Here is a 20,466-nt window from a genome sequence, read left to right as displayed (position 1 = left end):
CCCTCTCCGTGAATGTGAAAAAGCACTAGACCCAACTCCTCCTTCTCAGGAGCCCCCGGGGTGTGTGGTGGTGGTGGTTATGTGCGTAGAGAGAAATCTTCTCTTCTTTTTCCCTCCAAAAAGCCGCAGACCTCTTGGCCAGCATCTCCCCCATCCACCCTATCTTAGGTGCTAGTGGATGGTCTGGGATCAGGTTTCTTCCTTGAGGAGGTCTGGAAAAGGGCAAGTGGAGAGGGCTGGAATGAGGAAAGAGAGGTGGAGGCCCAGTGCTCATCTTGGGGGGGTGGGGCGGGCAAGCTTACCTCTAGTGGTGGGAGTCTGGGGTGTGGGGCATCAGCTTTACTAGGTCTGGACAAGCCCCTATGCCTGGATTGGCTGAGGATGGGTGGAGAACAATTTCTTGGCAAGGGAGCTGCTTCAGATGTGCCCTCACCATATTCATCACATCCTGTATCAAAAGAAACCTGTGTTTTCTTGTCAGAGGGGCTCTGGACTGACTCTTGGACCTCAATCTTTCTCTCAGTCCTTTTACTATTCTCGAGGCTTCCCTTGGCTGCACCTCTGGGCCTGGGGGACGGGACACCTCCCCTCAACGAACTGAAGCTCACTAGGTTCTTCTTGGCATTCTTCTCAGCCTCTTTAAGAGACCGGGTTTCCTAGAGAGGGGATCTAGACCCAGGTGGGACGTGGTGTATGTGTGAATGTGTGCGTGCATGTGTGTGTGTGTGTGTGTGTGTGTGTGTGTGTGTGTGTGTGTTGGGAGGGATGGGTGACAGCAAAGGAAGGAGGAGCTTAGAAGTGCATATTTTGGTACTGGGGAGACCAGGGCTTCATGGACAGTCAGAAAGGCCCCCTCCTCCCAGGCTATAGGGAAGGGAGTGTGTTGGACTTTGCAGTATATGTTTCTTCAAGTGTGAGGGAGTGCGTTTCCCCTCCTGGGAAGGAGATCCTGAGCATTCCCTCTCGGCTGTTGTGTCACATCTGGAAGTTTGTGTAGGAGTTTCTCCAAGCTCAGAGCCCAGCACAGCTTTTTCTCATTTGGAAATCACAGGCTGGCATTTGGGATGCCGAGAGGGGGAGTGGGAAGGGGGCCAGAGGGGGAGAAGGGAGCCTGCCAGGAGTTGGGGGAGGAGAAGGGGGAGGCCTGAGCAGCAGGAGCCCTAATGGCTTCCAGAAGTGAGTGTGAGTGTGTGATCTGCGTGTGTCTGCGAGTGTGTGTGTCTGGAGGGGAGGGGGCACAGGGAGTCTCTGGAGCTCTCCTTGCCACCATCCCAGTGTCCCAAGCTCCCCTGCTTCCCTTCCCTAGGGAGAAGTCTCCATTTTGGTCTTCAGAGAAAATGGAAGGGAGGTGTTCTTCGTATCTCCTCACCAGCTCCCCCCTCTCGTTTTCAACCCCAAGGACCTCCAGAGAGGTTCTGGGGAGAAGGGCTGGGGCTAGAGGACTGAACTAGGCTGAGATGGCCAGAGCACCCCCTCGCACTCTTTCTGTCCCAGGCCCACCTTTCTTCCCAGCTCCGCACACACTCTGCTCTTCTGAACTGTTGGGGGACTCCCCATCACCCAGAGTGCCAGTTGGAGCCATTCCTGGGATTATCCCGACCACATAGCCCCCCTTCACCCTTGCCTCCTCCCGCCCGAGCTCTCACCCCGCCCTGCCTGCCTCAGCCAGGATGGCGACAGACACAACTGCTCACACACACACACACACACACGCACGCACGCCGACACACACACACACACACACACAGAGTCACAGACATTTGAATCAGATTTCTGGCCTATTTTCCCTCCCAAAGATTCCAGCGGGCCGGCTCTCTTGTGTCCCCGTGTCTCACGTCTCTGTCTCTGGGTGGGGCTGGCTGCCTTTCTCAGGGCTGCAGTTTTCAGTTTAGCTGGAAACCTCCCTCCCCACACACCCACACTCTGGAACAGGCAATGGGCAGACCACTGTGAAACAGGCTTGTGGTGGGGGGGGGGGTGGGATTGGCTGGGGGAATCCCCTTTTCAGCCTCCCAACAGGAACCCTGCTCCTGAGCCCCTAGGTCTCACCCCACCTGGGGAATGCTGAGTCTCATAGACACCAGCCTCTCCGGAGGCAAATGAGACAAGCACCCCACCTTCCCAACGAGTACTAGGAGGCCAGGATTCCTGGGTCCAGGCCAGTTTCCTCTTTAGCGCTCCTTAGTCTCAGATTTGCAGGCTCCTAGCAGGGAATGGGACAGCTGGGGGGCTGCTTCCCTTCTCAAGCATGCCTTGTCCCAAGCCCCCATACCCCTGGAGGTGGTCCAGCTCTACCTTCCTCTCCCTTATAGCTGCCTAACTAGGGAAAGGCTCTAGATAAAGCCCCACAGAGAAGACTCAGTTGTGCAGATAACACGCTCTAGTTTTTTTCTTGTAGGGAGGAGGGGGGAGGGATGGAAGTGGGGTTCCTCACCCTGCCATTTCCTTTTTCTCTGCTTTTGATGGTGGGTTGTTGGGAGAAGAAAGATCCTCCCTTCTCCTACCCACCTCCCCCTTTGGGATCCACTCCAGCCCGGACAGTCACCATAGCAACAGTAGACATGTGACTGCACAGGTCTCTCACAGTCACTATGGCAACCAGTGTCCCCCATTCCCCTGGTTACTGTGGAGATTTGTCACATGGTTCCCCCCTCCCGAAGCTGATAACCTGTGGGTCTCCCCACTTCCCCTTCCCTGCATGAGGATAAGACAGAAGCCTGGGCAAGGGGAGTTCATATGTGAGAGGGTCCTTTTTGTTACCATGGCAACAAATCCACACCACCTGGTGACACATCCTCCTGTTGTTATGGCAACAGAGGAACATCACACAGTGACATACGGCTATATTCTCAAGGAAATAAACCCTACCCTGACAAGGGTGAAAAACCCCCCATCTCCATTAATTATTCCTCAGTTTAGATTGTCCCAAGTTTGCCTGTGCTCTGGGGTTTCCGCTTTCTGTTTATGTTTATCTATAGGGAAGGGGGAGAGGTGAGAGTGGCAGGATGTACCTAGAAGTAGGGTGAATTGTCTATGGGGGCTTTTAAGAAGGGGCTTCCATTGCTAAGAGCTGGAGGTGGGGGTATTTGCGGGCAGACTCTGGCTCTAAGAAGCCTCAGCATGAGCGTGTGTAAGGTGTGGATAGAAAGATGGATAGCTCCTTTACAGTGCCACTTCTCCCCACTCCACCCCCAGTTATCAGTAATTTATCGCTGTTGAAGCAATTAAGGTAGGAAAACATGAATGGGAGATACATCTGGCTTCTAGGCAGGGATATTGATTGATTGATCCATTCATTCATTCATTCATTCTTCCCATGTATTGATCATCTGCTACAGGGCAGGCACTACTCTAAGCTGTGTAGGGGCTTGGATGTATCAGAGTGCCCCTGCCTCATCGAGGGAGATGAAACGAGGGCACAGATGATGTGATGGACTCACTGCCATTAGGGAGGTCCAAACAGGTGTCCCAGGAGCTCCTCTTTCCAGGAGAGCTACCCACCTCCCCTCCATGTGGAGACATCTGCTCATATGGGTCCCTTCCAGAACCTCTTCCCTACAGAAGAGAGGAGGGGGCTATCTTGGGGAAAGCGGGCCAGTTCTTGAAAGTAATTGTGTCCTTCCTTTTCCAGATGATGGTCCCAAGGGAGCTCCTTCCCTGTCCCCTTTATTCCAGGGTGACCCCTGGCTGACCCTCATTCTGGGGAGAGATCCACTGGGCTCTAGCTCTACTCAGGAAAACAGCTCCATGGAAACAGAGCGCTCCTTTGATTTCCCCATTCCATCTACTTACCCCAAAAGCCTGGGAATTTTTTTTAACTCTTATTCATGTGAGGATGTGAGGTTAGGGAAATTGTAGTGCTTTGGGAAGTTTGGGTACCTGTCAGTGGAAAGGGATGTGAGTCAGGGAAAACGGCCTGGGTGATAGGAGGGGGTAGGAGGGCTTTGAGGAGGTTGAATGTGGACTCCCAGAGAGGGAGACTGGTCTGAGGTTCAAGACAGAGATGGGGTATGGCTGGAACCAGCTTCAAGGAGAGTTCTTGGGTCCCTGGCCAAAGCCTTCTCAACTCTGAAAGTGGAGTTATGACGGGAAGATTCCATCTTCTCAGGGCCCTGACTGTTACACTGAGTCTGGCTTCTTGGGTCATGCTGTGGCCTGCCATGACCCCCTCTGCACCTTCCTCCTCGAGGCCTTCTCCTTCCTCTGGCCTCCCATTTCTGCTTGCTTCTAGCCTCTTTACTCTTTCCCACCCTTCTCATGTTTTCCTTGAGAAAATGGGATGCTCAATCATTTATATGTGAGCTCGATCCCCAGAACTTTCTAAGGTCTGGAAGCCATTTTGTACATTCTCCTGCTGAGGGCTAGAAGTGAATCCCTTAATGAAATCCACTATGTGGAGAGACTCAGGGTTTAAAAAGACCTCTTTCCACCTTGCTGAAAAACAGAGCTTTGCTGGAGACCCTAAGAAGGAGTGGTGGTGGCATGGTCTGTATACACAGTACTGTCTGCTCTGCCCAGGCTTGTGTCCAGTACAGGGACTAGTATGTAGTGGGTCCTCATTACCTAAACGTGTGAATGTGTCTGGAGGTCATCTGAGGGCTTTGAGAGGCCAGGGGGCTGATGGGGAAGAGGCAGCCTGTGCCTGTGGTCCTGTGGCACTTGTCTGCCTCAGCCTGTCAGTTTGGTGCCAGTGTGGTCGTGACAGCCCCTTCCATGCAGCCTGAGCAGCTATGGAAGCTGCCATCCCAGATCAGAAATTTAGAAACCTCTGTCTCGTCTGGGTCTCTTCCATGACCTTCAGCACATGACTTTGCGTGGGCCTCAGTTTCCTTGAGTTCTGCAGAAGAAGGTGATCTATTCTAGCTCAGATACTTCCTGAGGCTGTTGTGAGCATCCAGTGTGGCCTGCTGTGAAAGTGCTTGGTAAACTGTAAGGCAGGCATAATCCGACTTTAGGTTTGTGTCACACATTCACATACATTATCTCATTTGCTTCTCACATCTTCCCTGTGAGGTAGGGAGAATAGGATTCAGATTCAGCAGCAAACTCTTAGTGCCTGGCATTTCCAACAAGCACGATTGATTTTATCCCCTAAATGGCTTGTGCAAATAGTCAGGATATTTGTGGCTTTTCCTACTTTACAGAAGAGGAAGCTGAGTCCAGAGAGGTGAGATGACCAAGGTGGGTCTGGGCCTGGGGGGCCAGTATGATATGTAGGCCAGCATCCTCCCAGCACACCTGGCTACATCTCAGATGGGGTTGAGAGGTCAAGCAGCAGGAGGTGCTTGGACAAGATGGTGATCGGGTTTCACCTGGCCAGCCGTTTCCTTGACCACTCGATACCTGGTTTGAGCGCATCAGTATGTTGGTCATCCTTCTCAACTGTGTGACCCTGGGCATGTTCCGGCCATGTGAAGACATCGCCTGTGACTCCCAGCGCTGCCGGATTCTGCAGGTGAGCACGTGTGTGGTGAGCGAGAGGGCAGTTCCTGATTCTGCAAGAGGCCCTGAGCCCAGAGGTGGGGGTGGGGATGGGGTGGGGGGGATTTGCCCACCCTTTTCTCAGTTTCAGCAGCCTTTTGTCCCCATATCAGGCCTTTGATGACTTCATCTTTGCCTTCTTCGCTGTGGAGATGGTGGTGAAGATGGTGGCCTTGGGCATCTTTGGAAAAAAATGTTACCTGGGAGACACTTGGAACCGGCTTGACTTTTTCATCGTCATTGCAGGGTGAGGGCCTGGAGTGGAAGAGTGGTGGATCAGATAAGTCCCTTCCCCAGGTCCAGGGTTCTAGGCCTGGCTCCCAGCCCCTGCCCACTTACAGCACTGCTTTCTCCCTGGCTGTCCACTGAGGGTCCAGGGCTGCCCTGCCTATCGTGCTCAAACCCATGCTTCTCTGAATTCCAGGGCCCCTCCATCCACACTCTTTTCTGTTCAGTCTCTGATAAGGAGTTCGTCCTTGGATTGAGGGTGGCCTTGCCCCTAGGGAGAGAGCTGGCTTTTCAGGGTCCCTTGGTGGAAGGGGAGGATTCCTCATTGACCTCTTTTGACCCTCATGGTGGCCTCAGACTCAAAGGGCTTCCCTTTGGCCCCCTCCCTGCAGGATGCTGGAGTATTCGCTGGACCTGCAGAATGTCAGCTTCTCAGCTGTCAGGACAGTCCGTGTGCTTCGACCCCTCAGGGCCATTAACCGGGTGCCCAGTGAGTGACCCCTCAGCCCTCGGCCCCTGAACAGGGAACCCGAAGAGGAAATATGGAAGTCTCAGATCCCACCCCTACCTCCTGGCCACTCACAGGCCTCATCAGGGTCTGGCACAATGAGGCAGACCCCTTCAGAGAAGGGCTCAGTGGAAATCTGGGTCACTGGAGCCAAAGGGAGCCCCCATACTGGCTGTGGCACTGTGAGATTTACCTGGAAAGGCTCTTCCCCCTCATTTCAGCCTGATTTTAGGTCCTAGTCTCAGGAGGTCTCAGATGACCTGTTCCCTTCAGCTACACTACCCTCCCTCCAGTGGAAGAGGGGTGGGTGGGAGCAGGGTAGAGAGCTGGCAGGCCAGGAGAAATGGGTGCAAAATGGGACGGCCTTTTCTAGCCAGAGCCATGTCTCATGCAGTCTGGTTCTCGTTGGAACCGCAGTGGCCACACCGAGCATGGCTTCTCCCAAGACAAGGCCGCTCCATGCCTCATCCTCCCGCCTATGTCCCTTTCCACCCCCTTCCAAGCCGCTGCAGCAACTGACTGCCGGGACCATTATCTAAATTAAACCGCATTGGTTTCTGAGCCAGCCAGGCTTTGGCAGCTCCAGCTCCCCCCACATCCCGCCCCCCACCCTTGCTCAGGCCCCCATTGCAACTCCCCAGCCTACACAAACTGCAGATGGTCTCTGCTGCTGTCCCAGTGGGGTGGGTGGGGGCATGTTTCTGGGGCCCTGTGTCTGTTGTAGCAGTAGCCCTCTTTGCTGCTTGTGCACACGTACCTCTGTGTGGATGTGGATGTGTGGATGTGGATGTGTGTCAGGGTGGGCAGAGGTGCTTAGTGTGTCTTCCAGGCATTGAGATATGTTGGTGTTAACGCGATCTCCAGACAGAGGCATGCCTTCTCTTCTCTCCCACCCCAGGTGATGGCTGGCAGATTTATAGGCCTCTAACTACCAGTGTAATTCCCTTAATGCAAACCCTGAGGAATTGATCTCAGTTGGAGCACAGAGAAGCTGAAGGGAGCTGGGGTTGGGGGAAGGGAGAGTGACTGAGTGAGAAAACTGGGCTGGCTGGGTGGGAGGGGTGGGGCGGGTGGGCTGCTGTAGTCATCAGGAGGATTAATTAGCAGCTGCTTAGAAGGGGGGGTCAGGGGGTAGCACTTTAGGGCGCATGAGTGGCGCTTTAGGGGTCAAAACTAGTCACTAGAGGTCTGTGTGTTTGACAAGGGCTCGGTGGCCTAGGGGCTAGTTTGCTGTGTGTGCTCAGCCGCTCAGTCATGTCCGATTCCTTGCAACCCCATGGACTGCAGCCTGCCCTGCTCGTCTGTCCATGGGGATTCTCCAGGCCAGAATACTGGAGTGGATTGCCATACGCTCCTCCAGGGGATCTTCCCAACCCAGGGATCGAACCCAGGTCTCCCACATTGCAGGTGGATTCTTTACCAGCTGAGTCACCAGGGAAGCCCATTAGCTAGTTTTGACATCCTGAATCTGGAGTAGAGAAGGTGGGCAGTGTCTAACAGCATCTTAGGGGGCAGGTTTGTGGAGGCTTTCCCTGTGAAAGAGGTTGTTAACAAATGGCCACCTGAGGAAATAGCCTCAGGCCTCTCAGGTCCTGATGTGAGAAACTGGACCAGGCAGAGACTAGACTCAGAAAGGGGGCTCAGAACCATGGTGAAGTGCAGGTCACCTTGGTCCCTGCTGAGGGCTTCTTTCTCAAAGGGAAATTCCTCCCCGCTAACATCCCTGCTGGAGTTCTCTGCCTTGGTTTCCCCAGTGACTGTGGGGTCAGGTGATTATGACTGATGGGAATGTGTGTTGTGTGTGTGTGTGTGTGTGTGCTGCGAAGTGGGATGCGGAAGCAGAGAACCTGGTTTTTAAGTCCTGGCACCTGTATTTGGCAGCTCTATGATATTGGACGAGTCATGCCAGTCCTCTGAGCCTTGACCCTCATCTGCAAATTGGGGGTGATGGTATCGGCTCTGTGATGATGTTAGGAGAGCTAGGTAGGATGTGGTGCTGGAGACTGTTTGTGGCCACTCTGCCCTTCCTTGGTGGTACTGTGCTCTGACTGGTGTGGATGGGCCGAGGGAGAGTGGGTAGGGGTTAGGGGCTGTGAGGGCTGCCTACAGAGTTAGCAGTGTCTGTTGGTCTCCCTCCAGCTTGAGCCGGGCTGCCTCAGCCTCGGAGGCCCCGGTGGGCCCTCTCTGGGAGTGCTGCCAGGCCTGTGGCAGCCAGCCTAGCCCGGCCAGCCTGGCACCCCCAGCGTGGCTTCTGCCCCCACAGGCATGCGCATCCTCGTCACGCTGCTGCTGGACACGCTGCCCATGCTGGGCAACGTCCTGCTGCTCTGCTTCTTCGTCTTCTTCATCTTCGGCATCGTTGGTGTCCAGCTGTGGGCAGGACTGCTTCGTAACCGATGCTTCCTGCCTGAGAATTTCAGCCTGTGAGTGGCACATGGGCAGGAGGTGACCTGGGAGTGACTATGGGGCTGGGACCTCCCTCAGTCCCTGTTGCTGGTGACATACCTGTTCTGTTATTAATGATGTGTCTGGCCATCAAACTTGGCTACACACTGAAGTCACCTGGGGAGTTGAGACAACTGCTAAGGCCTGGGTTCCCCAGCTCCCCATTCTGATATCATTTGTATGGGGTTCAACCTGGGTGTGGGGATTTTTAAAAGCTCCTCAGTGAGGCTAAAGTGCAGCCGCATTGGGAACCACTGCCCTAGAGTGGAGCCTTCCCGTTTCCCGACGCTGGAGTCTCACCTCGATCCGCGTGCTCCCGGCGCCCCTCACGCGCACCCACTGACCCCTGCCTCTGCCTGGCACCTGCCCTGTGTGCCTCAGTGCATCCACCCAGCTCTCCCTTCCTGGGCCCTGTCCCCTGAAAACCCTGGTCTCAGCCTCATTCCTGTCTGCTCCTCAGCCCCCTGAGCGTGGACTTGGAGCGCTACTACCAGACTGAGAACGAGGATGAGAACCCATTCATCTGCTCCCAGCCTCGTGAAAACGGCATGCGCTCCTGCAGGAGTGTGCCCACGCTGCGCGGGGACGGGGGTGGCGGCCCACCCTGCGGCCTGGACTACGAGGCCTACAACAGCTCCAGCAACACCACCTGTGTGAACTGGAACCAGTACTACACCAACTGCTCCGCGGGGGAGCACAACCCCTTCAAGGGTGCCATCAACTTCGACAACATTGGCTATGCCTGGATCGCCATCTTCCAGGTGGGGTAGCCTGGGCACTGGGAGAGTTCCCAGAGCCCAAGTGCTAGGACACAGTCCCAGCTTGGAGTAGTCATCCTCAGGCTTGAGTTGGGATCAGGGCCTCTAGAGGAGACTGCAGGAAACTCTAGGGGGCCCAGAAATAACCTGCCCCTTTGCAACCTCCCCAGGTCATCACGCTGGAGGGCTGGGTCGACATCATGTACTTTGTGATGGATGCTCACTCCTTCTACAACTTCATCTACTTCATCCTTCTCATCATTGTGAGTGATTCCTCAAGCTCTTGTGGGGGTGGAGGATACTGGGGAAATGGATAGGGGGAGTCCAGAGAGGGGACTTGCTTGGTCTGAAGTTCCAGCTATCAGTGTAAGTCTCATAGAGATGCAGGCAGAGGGCACCTGTTATGAGAAGTTAGGAGGAAATCCAAAGTCAAGGCCTGTCACTCATCACCACTTAAAATCGTGAGCAAGTCATTCCCCATGAGGCCCCCAGCCCTACCCTGGGCATTTGTTTCTTCATCAGTAAAATGGGTGGTTCTCAACCCAGGGTGATGCCACCTCTCCTAGGGGGCACTTGGAAATGCAAAGGGTGGTTCTGCTTTTTATGAGGACTAGGGGAGCACTTTTGGCATTTTGCTGGCAGGCAGGGGGTAAGTAATAGACACCTTGAAATGGCAGTCCTGCAAACAAGGAATTGTTCCACTCCAAATTCCCATCATTTGGTGATGAGAAACACTGTGTGATCTGTTATTCCAGCTCAGAAGTTCCAAGACTTTATGAGGACAGAAGACAGAGGCAAAAGTAGCAATATTTATTTAGTAGTTTTAATCACTACCATGATTAATCATTTAATTGCTACCACTTATAGCTAATATTTATTGAGCACTTACTATGTGCCAGTCTCTGCTTGGAGTGCTTTTTTATGTGCTGGTGTGTTTAATCCTAACTAAGATCCTGGTATTATCTCCATTTTACAGATGAGGAAACCGATGTTTCCTCATTCGTCTGGCCCAATCATGCGCTTTGACTGTGCTCTGGCTTAGTCTTGCTGGGCTGAGTGCTGCCGCTGAAGCGTGCTGCAACATCTGCTGCCCGCTTCGCCCTCAGATTCCCTGTGAGGCAGCAGGTGCAGGGACTGTGGGCCTCATCTTCTAAACAAGAACTTTGAGCTCCAGAGGGCAGGCTTGCCGGAGCTGAGCATCCAGCCCCAGGCTATTGCCTCCAAATCCAACCCTTTTCCCACTTCACCAAGAGGCCAGTGACATAGCCAGACAGAAAGACAGATAAGAGAAAGATGGGAGAAAGAGATGAAGCTCTACTCAGGACTTAGGCTCCAGAGAGAGGTGGAGACAGAATAAAGACCTGTTGGTGAGTGAGAGGGGACCCTGAGAAAGAATAGCTCCCTCGCCTGCAATCGTCCCTGATGGGGAAAAGTAGCCAGGCTTGGGGCCTGTTCCCTTCTCCCCACCGTCACCCGGGTGGCAAGATTAGCACCTCTGGGAGGTGGTCTGTGATCTTTTCCCCCATTCGGCTCTCTCTGAGGCTGGGGAGTGGGAGGGAAGCAGACAGAGAGGTAAGGGACCTTGTTTCCACCCTCCCACACACCCCATGAAAAATCTTTCCAAACAGCTCTCCGGAATCACACTAGTGAAGCTAATTATCATAATTACTAGGACACAATCTAGAAAAAAAAATTTGCCTTTTACCATAAATATTCATTACTTTCATTCTGGATCATTGTCCAAGCAATTGCCATCCCAGAGGCCCGGGGTGGGGGTAGGGGGTGGGGACTGAGGTATGGAAGTGGAGACGTGACAGTGTGGTCAAGGCAGAGTGGCGGCCTGGCTAGTCTGCAGGGCTCAGAGTCAGCCTGTCACCCAGCTCGGGGAGAGGAGAGACATGGTTTGGAAAAGGGATACAGGCAAGGCCAATGGTCATGAGGATACTGAGGCCCCAGGGTTAAAGGTCTTACTCAAGGTCACACAGTAGGACTTGGGACTAGAAGCAAGAGTTTTGTAAATGGTGTTTTTGCCAGAATCTCAAAAGCTCAATCCAATGTGCCAACCCATGTCCCCCAGATAGCATTCATTTCCATAGCCTTCTCTACTCCTAACGGAAAATGAGAAGGGGGGTGCTCACGATCTCGGACAATGGGATTGTTTAGGGGCGGGGAATTTGGGAGATATCCTTGCCGATAACCTAATGATCAATAGCAATTCCTTGGAATTCCACAGAGGTTGGTTCAGCTCTTAGCCTTGCTGTGCTGAATGATCATGGGGAAGTTCCTCAACATCTCTGAACCTGTTTCCTCACTTGTCAGATGGAGATAATTAAAGTGTCACCTTTAAAAAAAAATAAAGTGTCACCTCTTCAGACTGTCATGAGAATGAAACAGGATGATGCTTGGACAATTACTGAGCCTAGTATCTGGCACGTAGGAAGTGCTCAGTGCTTGGCAGCATGCACTGTGATTCCCTTTCCTTCAGGCTGTCTCCTCTTTTTGTCCCCACCCCAATAGGTGGGCTCTTTCTTTATGATCAACCTGTGCCTGGTGGTGATTGCCACGCAGTTCTCAGAGACCAAGCAGCGGGAGAGCCAGCTGATGCGGGAGCAGCGCGTGAGATTCCTTTCCAACGCCAGCACCCTGGCCAGCTTCTCCGAGCCCGGCAGCTGCTATGAGGAGCTGCTCAAGTACCTCGTGTATATCCTCCGGAAAGCAGCCCGAAGGCTGGCCCAGGTCTCCCGGGCGGCGGGCGTGCGGGTTGGCCTGCTGAGCAGCCCAGCGCCCCGTGGGGGCCAGGAGCCCCAGCCCAGTGGCGGCTGCCCTCGCCCCCACCGCCGTCCATCCGTCCACCATCTGGTGCACCACCACCACCACCACCACTACCACTTGGGCAATGGGACTCTGCGGGCCCCTCGGCCCAGCCCGCAGATCCAGGACAGAGATGCCAGTGGGTCCCGCCGGCTCGTGCTGCCACCACCCTCAACTCCTGCCCTTTCCAGGGGCCCTCCAGGGGGTGCAGAGGCTGTGCACAGCTTCTACCATGCTGATTGCCACTTGGAGCCAGTCCGCTGCCAGGCACCCCCTCCCAGGTCGCCATCGGAGGCATCGGGCAGGACCGTGGACAGTGGGAAGGTGTACCCCACCGTGCACACCAGCCCTCCACCTGAGATGCTCAAAGAGAAGGCACTAATGGAGGTGGCGCCCGCCTCTGGACCCACCACCCTCACCAGCCTCAACATCCCGCCCAGGCCCTACAGCTCTATGCACAAGCTGCTGGAGACCCAGAGCACAGGTGAGAACTCTGGGTGGAGGCATGTTGGTGGCCCTCACCCGGGGACCAGATGACGTCCTATCCCAGGGAGGACTGAGGGGATCTGGAGTCAGAAGGACACGGCCTGGATTCCCATTCTGCCTCTCTTGGCCTTGGGACCGTCAACCAGTCACATCACTTCTTTGAGCCCTAATTTTCTCATCTATTAAAATGGGAGTCATAATTCCTACATTGTAATGATAACAGTAGTCATCTGTAGCAAGCACCTATGCTCTGCTCTATGCCGTTTGCAATTGTTGACGATTGCTATGTGCCTTTCGCATGCTTCACAGGCAAAACCGCGTTGGGTCCTCTTATCAGTTTAAGTGATAAACTTTCCTTGTCTTACTGATGAGGAGGAGGAGCTTGGAGAGGATGTGTGACTTGCCCCAGGCGCTGTCACTGGTGAGGGGTGGAGTCAGGGCCCTCTGACTCTGAGGTCCACGCGCTAGAGTCCCTGTTACAGGTTCAGAGGGGGAAATGGTGTATGAGCACGGTGAGCCCCATGCCCCACGCTAAGGGGACTCATGTAAATACAAATGTCACTCTGTCCCCGTAGGGAGACCTGGGGCTTGGTGCAGCAAGTCCTCAGAGGCCTCTAGACTGGTGGATAGAATACCCAGTGTTGTGGGGAAGGGAAGTGCTTGTGCCTTGGGGCGTCCCCCAGTCAGGCAGGGGTGACGAGCCCTCCTCTATAGATTCACTGCAGCCGAAGCCCAGGGCCTGTGCTTCAGGAAGAATGTGGCACGTGGGAGAAGTGGAATATTTGTGGGCTGTTATGTGGGAATGTGGGCTGGACAGGAAGGTGCCATCACAGAACACATGGGAAGGGTTCTTCTGCCAGCTCCTCTATTACCCTGCCAAGGGGCGCCGCCAGCCACACACACGTATGGTTCTGTTTCCCTCCGTGTAAGAGGCGAGGCCGGGACCATCACAGCTGTGAGTGGTGCTTACTGATGTCCTCCTGCATGCAGGCGGAAGGGCTGGGCCCCAGGCCAGGCGTCTTCACATCCGTGCTTTACCTGGGTGGTCTCTGAGGTTCCTCGCAGCTCTCAGACTGTGATCAAAGCTGGATTTAAGCGGACATCCGTGTCTTGGGATAGATCACTGTGTACGCACACGTGTGCTGTCTGGTGTGTGCGTGTGTGCATAAAGGTGACCGCTATGTGTCTGTGCCATCTACATGCACACGTCTGCTGTTCATGTATGCATGTGTCCACACATCTGCTGTGTGTAGGTACGTGTGTGCACACACAGGGTGGTGCTCCTGTTTAGTGTGTATGCATGCCCATGTGTGCACATGCCTGGCATACATGTACTGTGTGATGTATATAGATCTGTGTACACCTGTGTTTGGCTCTATATGTACATATGACTTGTAAATGGTATGTGTATGTACACAGTACATGTGTGTGTACAAGTATGTATCTAGTGCACAAGTGCAAGTGTCTGGCGTGAGAACATACATGAATATCTGAGGCTGTCCAAACCTGAGGACAACCAGCAGTGACTGTCAGTGGGATGCTATTGGCATTTGGGGGCGTTCTATTGCTCAGGATCACCCACATTGCAAGTCATTCAGTACCCTTGCCCACCAAGTGCCTAGTACCACCATTGAAAGAACTCCAAACTCCCCCACTCATTTTATATACATGCTGAGGGAAGGTCACCCCAAGTAGGAAAGCCTGGAGCCTCTAACCTCTACCTTCCTGTCCCAGGCGCCTGCCAAAGCTCTTGCAAGATCTCCAGCCCTTGCTTGAGGGCAGCCAGCGGAGCCTGTGGCCCAGACAGCTGTCCCTACTGTGCCCGGACCGGGGCAGGGGAGGTGGGGCTCACTGGCCACGAGATGCCTGACTCAGACAGTGAGGCGGTTTATGAGTTCACACAAGATGCTCAGCATGGCGACCTCCGGGATCCCCACAGTCGGCGTCGACGGAGCCTGGGGCTGGATGTGGAGCCCAACTCTGTGCTGGCCTTCTGGAGGCTGATCTGTGACACCTTCCGGAAGATTGTGGACAGCAAGTACTTTGGTCGGGGAATCATGATTGCTATTCTGGTCAACACGCTCAGCATGGGCATCGAGTACCACGAGCAGGTAGGGGCATGGGCAAGGCATGGTTCTCGGGCTGGGGATCCTCTATCTTCCTCTCCTCCCACCCCGAGTTCAGTTTCCTCTCTGTGCTGTCAGCCTGCATGGCCAGGAGGACAAAAGGGAGCTGCACCGATGCGTGGGAACTCTTTGGAGGATGAAAGCCGGTGAATGTCATGCAGTCTCAGAGTGTGGAGGTTGCCCAGGGGCAGGGTCTGAGCTGGGTGTGTTTTATCGAAAGGGTTCTGAGAAGAGGTGGGCATTAAAGGATATAAATGAGTGGTAAGCATCAGATGTGGGCAAGACCTTTTTGGAGGGACAAGTCATAGATAGGGGGTGGGTGGGGCCCTCTGGCATTCACCTGACTCAGTAATTAGGGGTGTGATTGACTGGTGGCCCGAGGGGGCTGTGCAGGTAGAGGTGAGGAGTGGACGCCTGGAGCCGGCACCTGGGGAGGGTAGAGAGGGTGGCCATCTGCTTCGGGCCTCTGTTCTGGGAGCCGTGCTGCGAGCGGGGAGGGCGCCGCTGGGTAGAGGAGAGCTCCCAGCATGATGAGGGGACTTGAAACTTTTGCGTTTGAGGAATCGTTCTAAGAACCAGGATGTTTAGTCAGGAGAAAAGGAGGCTCAGCAGGGACAGGCGAGCTGTCTTCAGATATTTGAAGGGCTGTCATGTGGAAGAGGGAGCAGGCTTATTTTGTGGGGTCAATAGCTGCAAGCAATGTGATTTGGGCTGAGACATTGAAGAGGTTGTTTTCTCTCTCAGAGCTGTGCAGAAACAGAAGGGGTGGCCTGGGGAACTCCACTGACCCCCGACTCCCACACTGGAGATGGGAGCAGGTATCATAGGGCCTCACAACTGGCTGTGGCTGCACCCCCCACAGGATCTCTCAGAAGTCAGCCCTTCCCCCGGATGGCCTTCGAGGTCACCCCCTTGGTGGATTCTTGAGGAAGGAGGGAGGCCAGCAGGCAGGCGCTGTGGTTCCCAGGTCCTCTGTGCTCTTCTCCTCTCTCTGTTCTCACTGTCCTGGGGGAGAGTCAGGGCTGCCAGAGCCCACTGTAGACGGGAGCCAGGCACTGCCCCAACCCCTCAACTCGTGGGCAGAAGCATGTGGGAGCCAGAGGTGTGGAGTGGGCGCACACGTGCGTGCATGCATGCATGGTGTGGCGGGGCGGGGTAGCCAGGGGGAGGCGTGCCCACCGAGGAGTGCAGGGAATGCACTCAGTCTCAGTTGAGGTGGGGTATCCTAGATCCAAACCCGGGCTGGAACAAACGTGTGATGTTCACTTTTCAGGGGGTTCTGAATCCCCTTACCATCCACCCCACTCAGCTCCTATCCCAATTGCCCTGTCCAGCCAAGTGCACCCCAGCCCTTTCCCCATCACTATCATATCATATTGACACCCCTTCCTTTTGTGTCAGTGACCCCCACCCAACTGGCTATACCCTGTTCCTTTCTTGGCGTGGGGAAAGCAGAGAGTGTGGACAACTTGGGTCCCACCTTGGGTAAGGTGGGGGGAAGTGGAGGTGGGGCAGGACGCTGGCTGCAGGGTCAGCAGTGGCATTTTTGTGGGTGTGTTGTGTCTGGCTGCATGGGGCGTGTGTATGTGTGTTCACGCCTTCTCAGCCAACCTCTGGGGAAGGGGTCCTCTGCTCTGCCAGGCTGCTAGGGCACGATCCAGGTAATGGCAGTTCTTAATCTCCCATTATGCCGGCTCCCAAGCCTGAACCTCAGCCTCCTCTCCCTCACCCCAGTTCTGGCCATGGTCAGATGCCCCTTCCCCAGGGGGTGCCTCCTCCGCTGCTGATGGAGGATTTGACTAGGCTGGAAAGAAGCTGAGTCACAGAAACAGAGGCCAGATGAAGCTGCAGCAAGAGAGCTTTCAGTTAGACATCAAGAAAGACACCCCCTTGGGGAAGAAATAATAGCAATAAGTCAGGGAAGACTGCAGCATCTCCTTACCCAAGTTCCTGAGGAGAGCGGAGGACAGCCTCTGAAGCCTTCAGCAGCAGGGAGTCCTACTCAGTGGTGGCACAGTGTCTGCTCCAGGGAAGAGTTTGTCCCAGTACCTGGTTGCTAAGGCCCCCATGGGGTGAGTGGGAGTCCCAGCAGGCCAGGCAGATGACTGACTGCGGCCCAGCAGGCTCAGGGGCTGGGGGTGGGAGGAAATCCCAGAAGCAGCCACGGCCCTGTGCTTATAGGCACTGTGGCGTGAATGTCCCGCCATCTGGGTCCTGGAGCCTGAGCAGGCTTGGGGGTTGGGGGCAGGGAAAAGCGCAAGGAGACATGGAGGCCAAAAGACAGAGACACAGAGGGAGACAGAAAGAGAAAGGGAGAGACAGAGATGGGGAGATGAGGGCAGAGAGAGCGGGATGGAGACCTGGGCAGGGGGCGAGGGGGTGGGGGACACAGAGATGAGATGGTCAGAGATATAGAGAGGGAGGTGGAGACTCGGGGGAGGAGACAGAGACAAGCAGAGACACAGAGATGTAGGGGCGACAGAGACAGTTATGGAGAGGAAGCCAAAGGCAGACTGAGATCTGGATGCGAACAGGAACGGCCCGGGCAGGGACCGGAGACAGAGGCTCTGATGGAGCCTCAAATGGAGGAGAGGAGGAGCCAGCTGAGCAAGAGAGCTGAGAGACACAGCAAGGAAGAGCATCTGCAGATGCTGACAGAGGTGAGGCCAGAGGCTCATGGTTTCCCCGCGGTGCTCGTAATGAGGCAGTTGTGTCCATCGATCCCGGTATTGATCGGACTGAGGGGCACTGGAGAGGGTGTTGCTGGTGCTTCCCTGGAGGAGGAGCCCAACCCTCTTTCCAGCCCTGTCCTTTCCCACCGTCACCAACCTTACCCTTCCTTTGGTTTTCCTGTCAAGAACAGAGATACTCCAGCTGCACTCTACCAAGCTCTTGACTGAGGAAGCACTCTTGTCGTACCCCACCCTACCCAAGGCGAACCCTATGCTGTTCACACCGTCCTGCTTTCCCCACCCCTTAGCCCACCAGCTGGTGGCAAAGTGGCAGGGCTGGTTTGTTCAGAGAGACTGGTGAGGAGGACAAAGACCCAGGACTCTGAGAAGGGAGCAGGGCTATGACTTGAGGTCAGAAGTATAATCATGTGTGTGCCCTACCCACTAGGGGGGCAGAACGTGGAACAGGGAAATTGTGAACTACCCATCTGTCCATCCATCCATTCCACACACATTTTCTGGGCATCAGAGTTGGGCCTAAGCAATGGCATGCTCATAAATGTTTAATAGCCAGCCCTTTAAAAAGAAAAAAGGTCCTGATTTGTGGTATTTGCAGTGTTCACCATTTTCCATGGTGCGAATGCTCCCACCGTGGCTGGCTTCAAACTCCCGATGTGATGTCACTGCATGTGGAGTTGGGAAGAGACGTGCATAACCAGACGCTCCAGTACAACACTGGGCCAAGGCACTCTGTCCTTCCTCTCAAAGACCCCACGACAAATAAGCAGTCACACTTACTTGATGTAGTGCCTGCTTGGAAGGGATGCTCAGAGGAGTCACCCGTGACCCAGACTGGGGAAAGGATTCAAGAGGGGCTTCCATAGGATATGACCTGGGAGCTGAGTTTGAATGGAAAGTGGGATGTAGCTAGCAAAGGGTGGAGGGTAGGGCACAGCATAGGGGAGGACCGGAAGCACCAGACCCCAAAACAGAGAGATTTATAAGGAGTTCAGAGTGAATTGGGCACTGGGTTGGGGCTGGGATGGCAAACAACAAGAGATGAGATTGGAAAAAGCTCAGAGCCAGGTCCTGAGAGGAATAGGATAGAGTTTGGATTTTATCCTGAAGATGATAGGGTGCCAACAAAGGTTTTAAGCAAGTCCATGGTATGTGTTTGTATTGTATCAAAAGTCTTCCAGAAGCCATGTGGGGAGCAGAAGGGAGTGACAGACGGGAGGCAGGGAGGCCAAGGAGAGGACTACTGCCATAATCCAGCCAGTTCATATACCTTGTCCCTGGAGACAGAGAGAAGCATGCTGGGAAGAGCAGGCAGTGGCTGAATCTGTAGAACTCAACTCCAATTGGATATTTGTGAGGTGGCAGCAAGGATGACACCCAGGTTTCTGCTTCTGGGAGGAGCACTGGGGCTTGTGCATATTTGGGCTGGAGGGCATTCCTTGCAAACTGCCTGTGGGATGCCCAGGGTGTCTTTGGATTGCAGAAGAGAGGTGTCTCCTGGAACCTGTCTGGCTGGGTATGCATGGGGACAAGGCCTTCCAGGAGGATGAGGTCTTCAGGACACAGGAACTTCGTAATCACCTTCCTTCCTAGTTCTGGATTGCTGAGAGTTGGAGCCAACCTCATGCTCTAGAAGACAGCCAACAGCAGGGGGTGGGGAGGGGCACACAGCCCACTGGTATCCTGGGCTGCAGAGAAGAGAGAGGGAGGGTCCAGAATAGACAGTCTTTCAGGCCTGAGAGGACAGGGCAGGTGATGCTCCTGCTCGTTTCTCAGACTCTGGGCCCACCCTGTCGCTCTAGATACATGTTCAGGGAGGGTTTCTATTTATAAGTGAGTGAGGTCAGCTATTCAAGGCAAGGGAGGCTGGGGTGGGGTAGGGTGAGGAAGAGACCAGATGTGGTAGGTCTTAACTTTGAGGGGATTCACAAACTCCTTTTGGATTCTGTTTAAAGCTAGGGCCATCTCTCTTAAAGATAGACACACGCATGGATACCCCAGTGCAGACTTCGAGGATGGGAGTTTACAGACACCTGACCTATTCCTTGGGCCTCCCAGGAGTCCTTGGCCTGCAGACAGAGGAGCTGGGACTACAGGCCAAATAAGACTTTGGAGGACAATCTCTTACAGTTGCCCTGGGCCCAGACTTTCAAAGGTTCTCCACATGTGGGAGGGAGAAGGGTGCTTTTCTAGAGATGGCCTGCTAAAGGGGGCATCCTCTGGCTCTACGGCTCCCCCAATTCATCAAACATGGGGAGTGCCTCCTGTGCACAGCACATTTGAAGAGAATAATAGACTGGGGGTATGGGAAGTGCCAGGAGCTCCAAAGAAACAGGTTCCAGCAGAAAAGTCATTCTGCTTGATTATGCCAAATGCCGTAAAGGAGATTTCTGGGGACAGAAGAGAGCTCACACCCAGGTCAAGGATTTTGGAGGGCTTCCTGAAGGAGGTATCTTGTGAGAGTGGCCTTGAAAGAAAAGTGTCACTGACAGCTGAGGCCAGGAGCAGAGGGGTCTGGTGGAGGGATTGGGGAGAATTCTGGCAGCCTGGCCTGGGAATGCACAGGGAGGCATGGGATGCTCTGAAGGACCATCATATAGCCTCCCCCACTCCACCCCAAGTTATCTGAGCAGGGGCTCTTGAAGTGAATCCAGCAGTGCTCTTGAATCTGGAGCTTCCAGGAGGTGTGGGCTGGCTTGGGGGTGGGACCCAGAGACTATTTCTATCGTCCAGATCAGAGGCAAGGAGGGCCCCCAGGATGTGAAGGGGAAATAGAACTAGTGGGTGGGGCACAGCCATTCCATTGGCAAGGTCTGTGGGCCCAGGCACCTGCTGCCAGAGGGATGAAGGGCAGGCGTAAGTCCTAGACAACTCCTGGTTGCAAGATGGAATCCTGGAGAGGGAAGTCCATGGAACCAGGAAGCTGGGGAAGG

At 54.5% G+C, this 20,466-nt stretch overlaps 1 protein-coding gene across 13 annotated transcripts in view; it reads left to right on the top strand.

The window, feature by feature from the left end:
* CACNA1G (calcium voltage-gated channel subunit alpha1 G) overlaps window positions 1-20,466 on the top strand; it is a 61,987-nt gene that overhangs the window by 2,752 nt on the left and 38,769 nt on the right. For all 13 annotated transcript variants that reach the window (XM_070773277.1, XM_019982116.2, XM_070773276.1 and 10 more), the window contains exons 2-9: window positions 5,344-5,455; window positions 5,595-5,728; window positions 6,102-6,199; window positions 8,481-8,640; window positions 9,123-9,423; window positions 9,591-9,683; window positions 11,938-12,715; window positions 14,452-14,828. In XM_070773277.1, the coding sequence (XP_070629378.1) occupies window positions 5,344-5,455; window positions 5,595-5,728; window positions 6,102-6,199; window positions 8,481-8,640; window positions 9,123-9,423; window positions 9,591-9,683; window positions 11,938-12,715; window positions 14,452-14,828 (2,053 nt within the window). The remainder of the gene's footprint in view (window positions 1-5,343; window positions 5,456-5,594; window positions 5,729-6,101; window positions 6,200-8,480; window positions 8,641-9,122; window positions 9,424-9,590; window positions 9,684-11,937; window positions 12,716-14,451; window positions 14,829-20,466) is intronic.

The sequence above is a fragment of the Bos indicus genome, chromosome 19 (assembly GCF_029378745.1).
Source record: "Bos indicus isolate NIAB-ARS_2022 breed Sahiwal x Tharparkar chromosome 19, NIAB-ARS_B.indTharparkar_mat_pri_1.0, whole genome shotgun sequence".
NCBI lineage: Eukaryota > Metazoa > Chordata > Mammalia > Artiodactyla > Bovidae > Bos > Bos indicus.
This window is presented reverse-complemented; position numbering and strand designations above follow the sequence as displayed.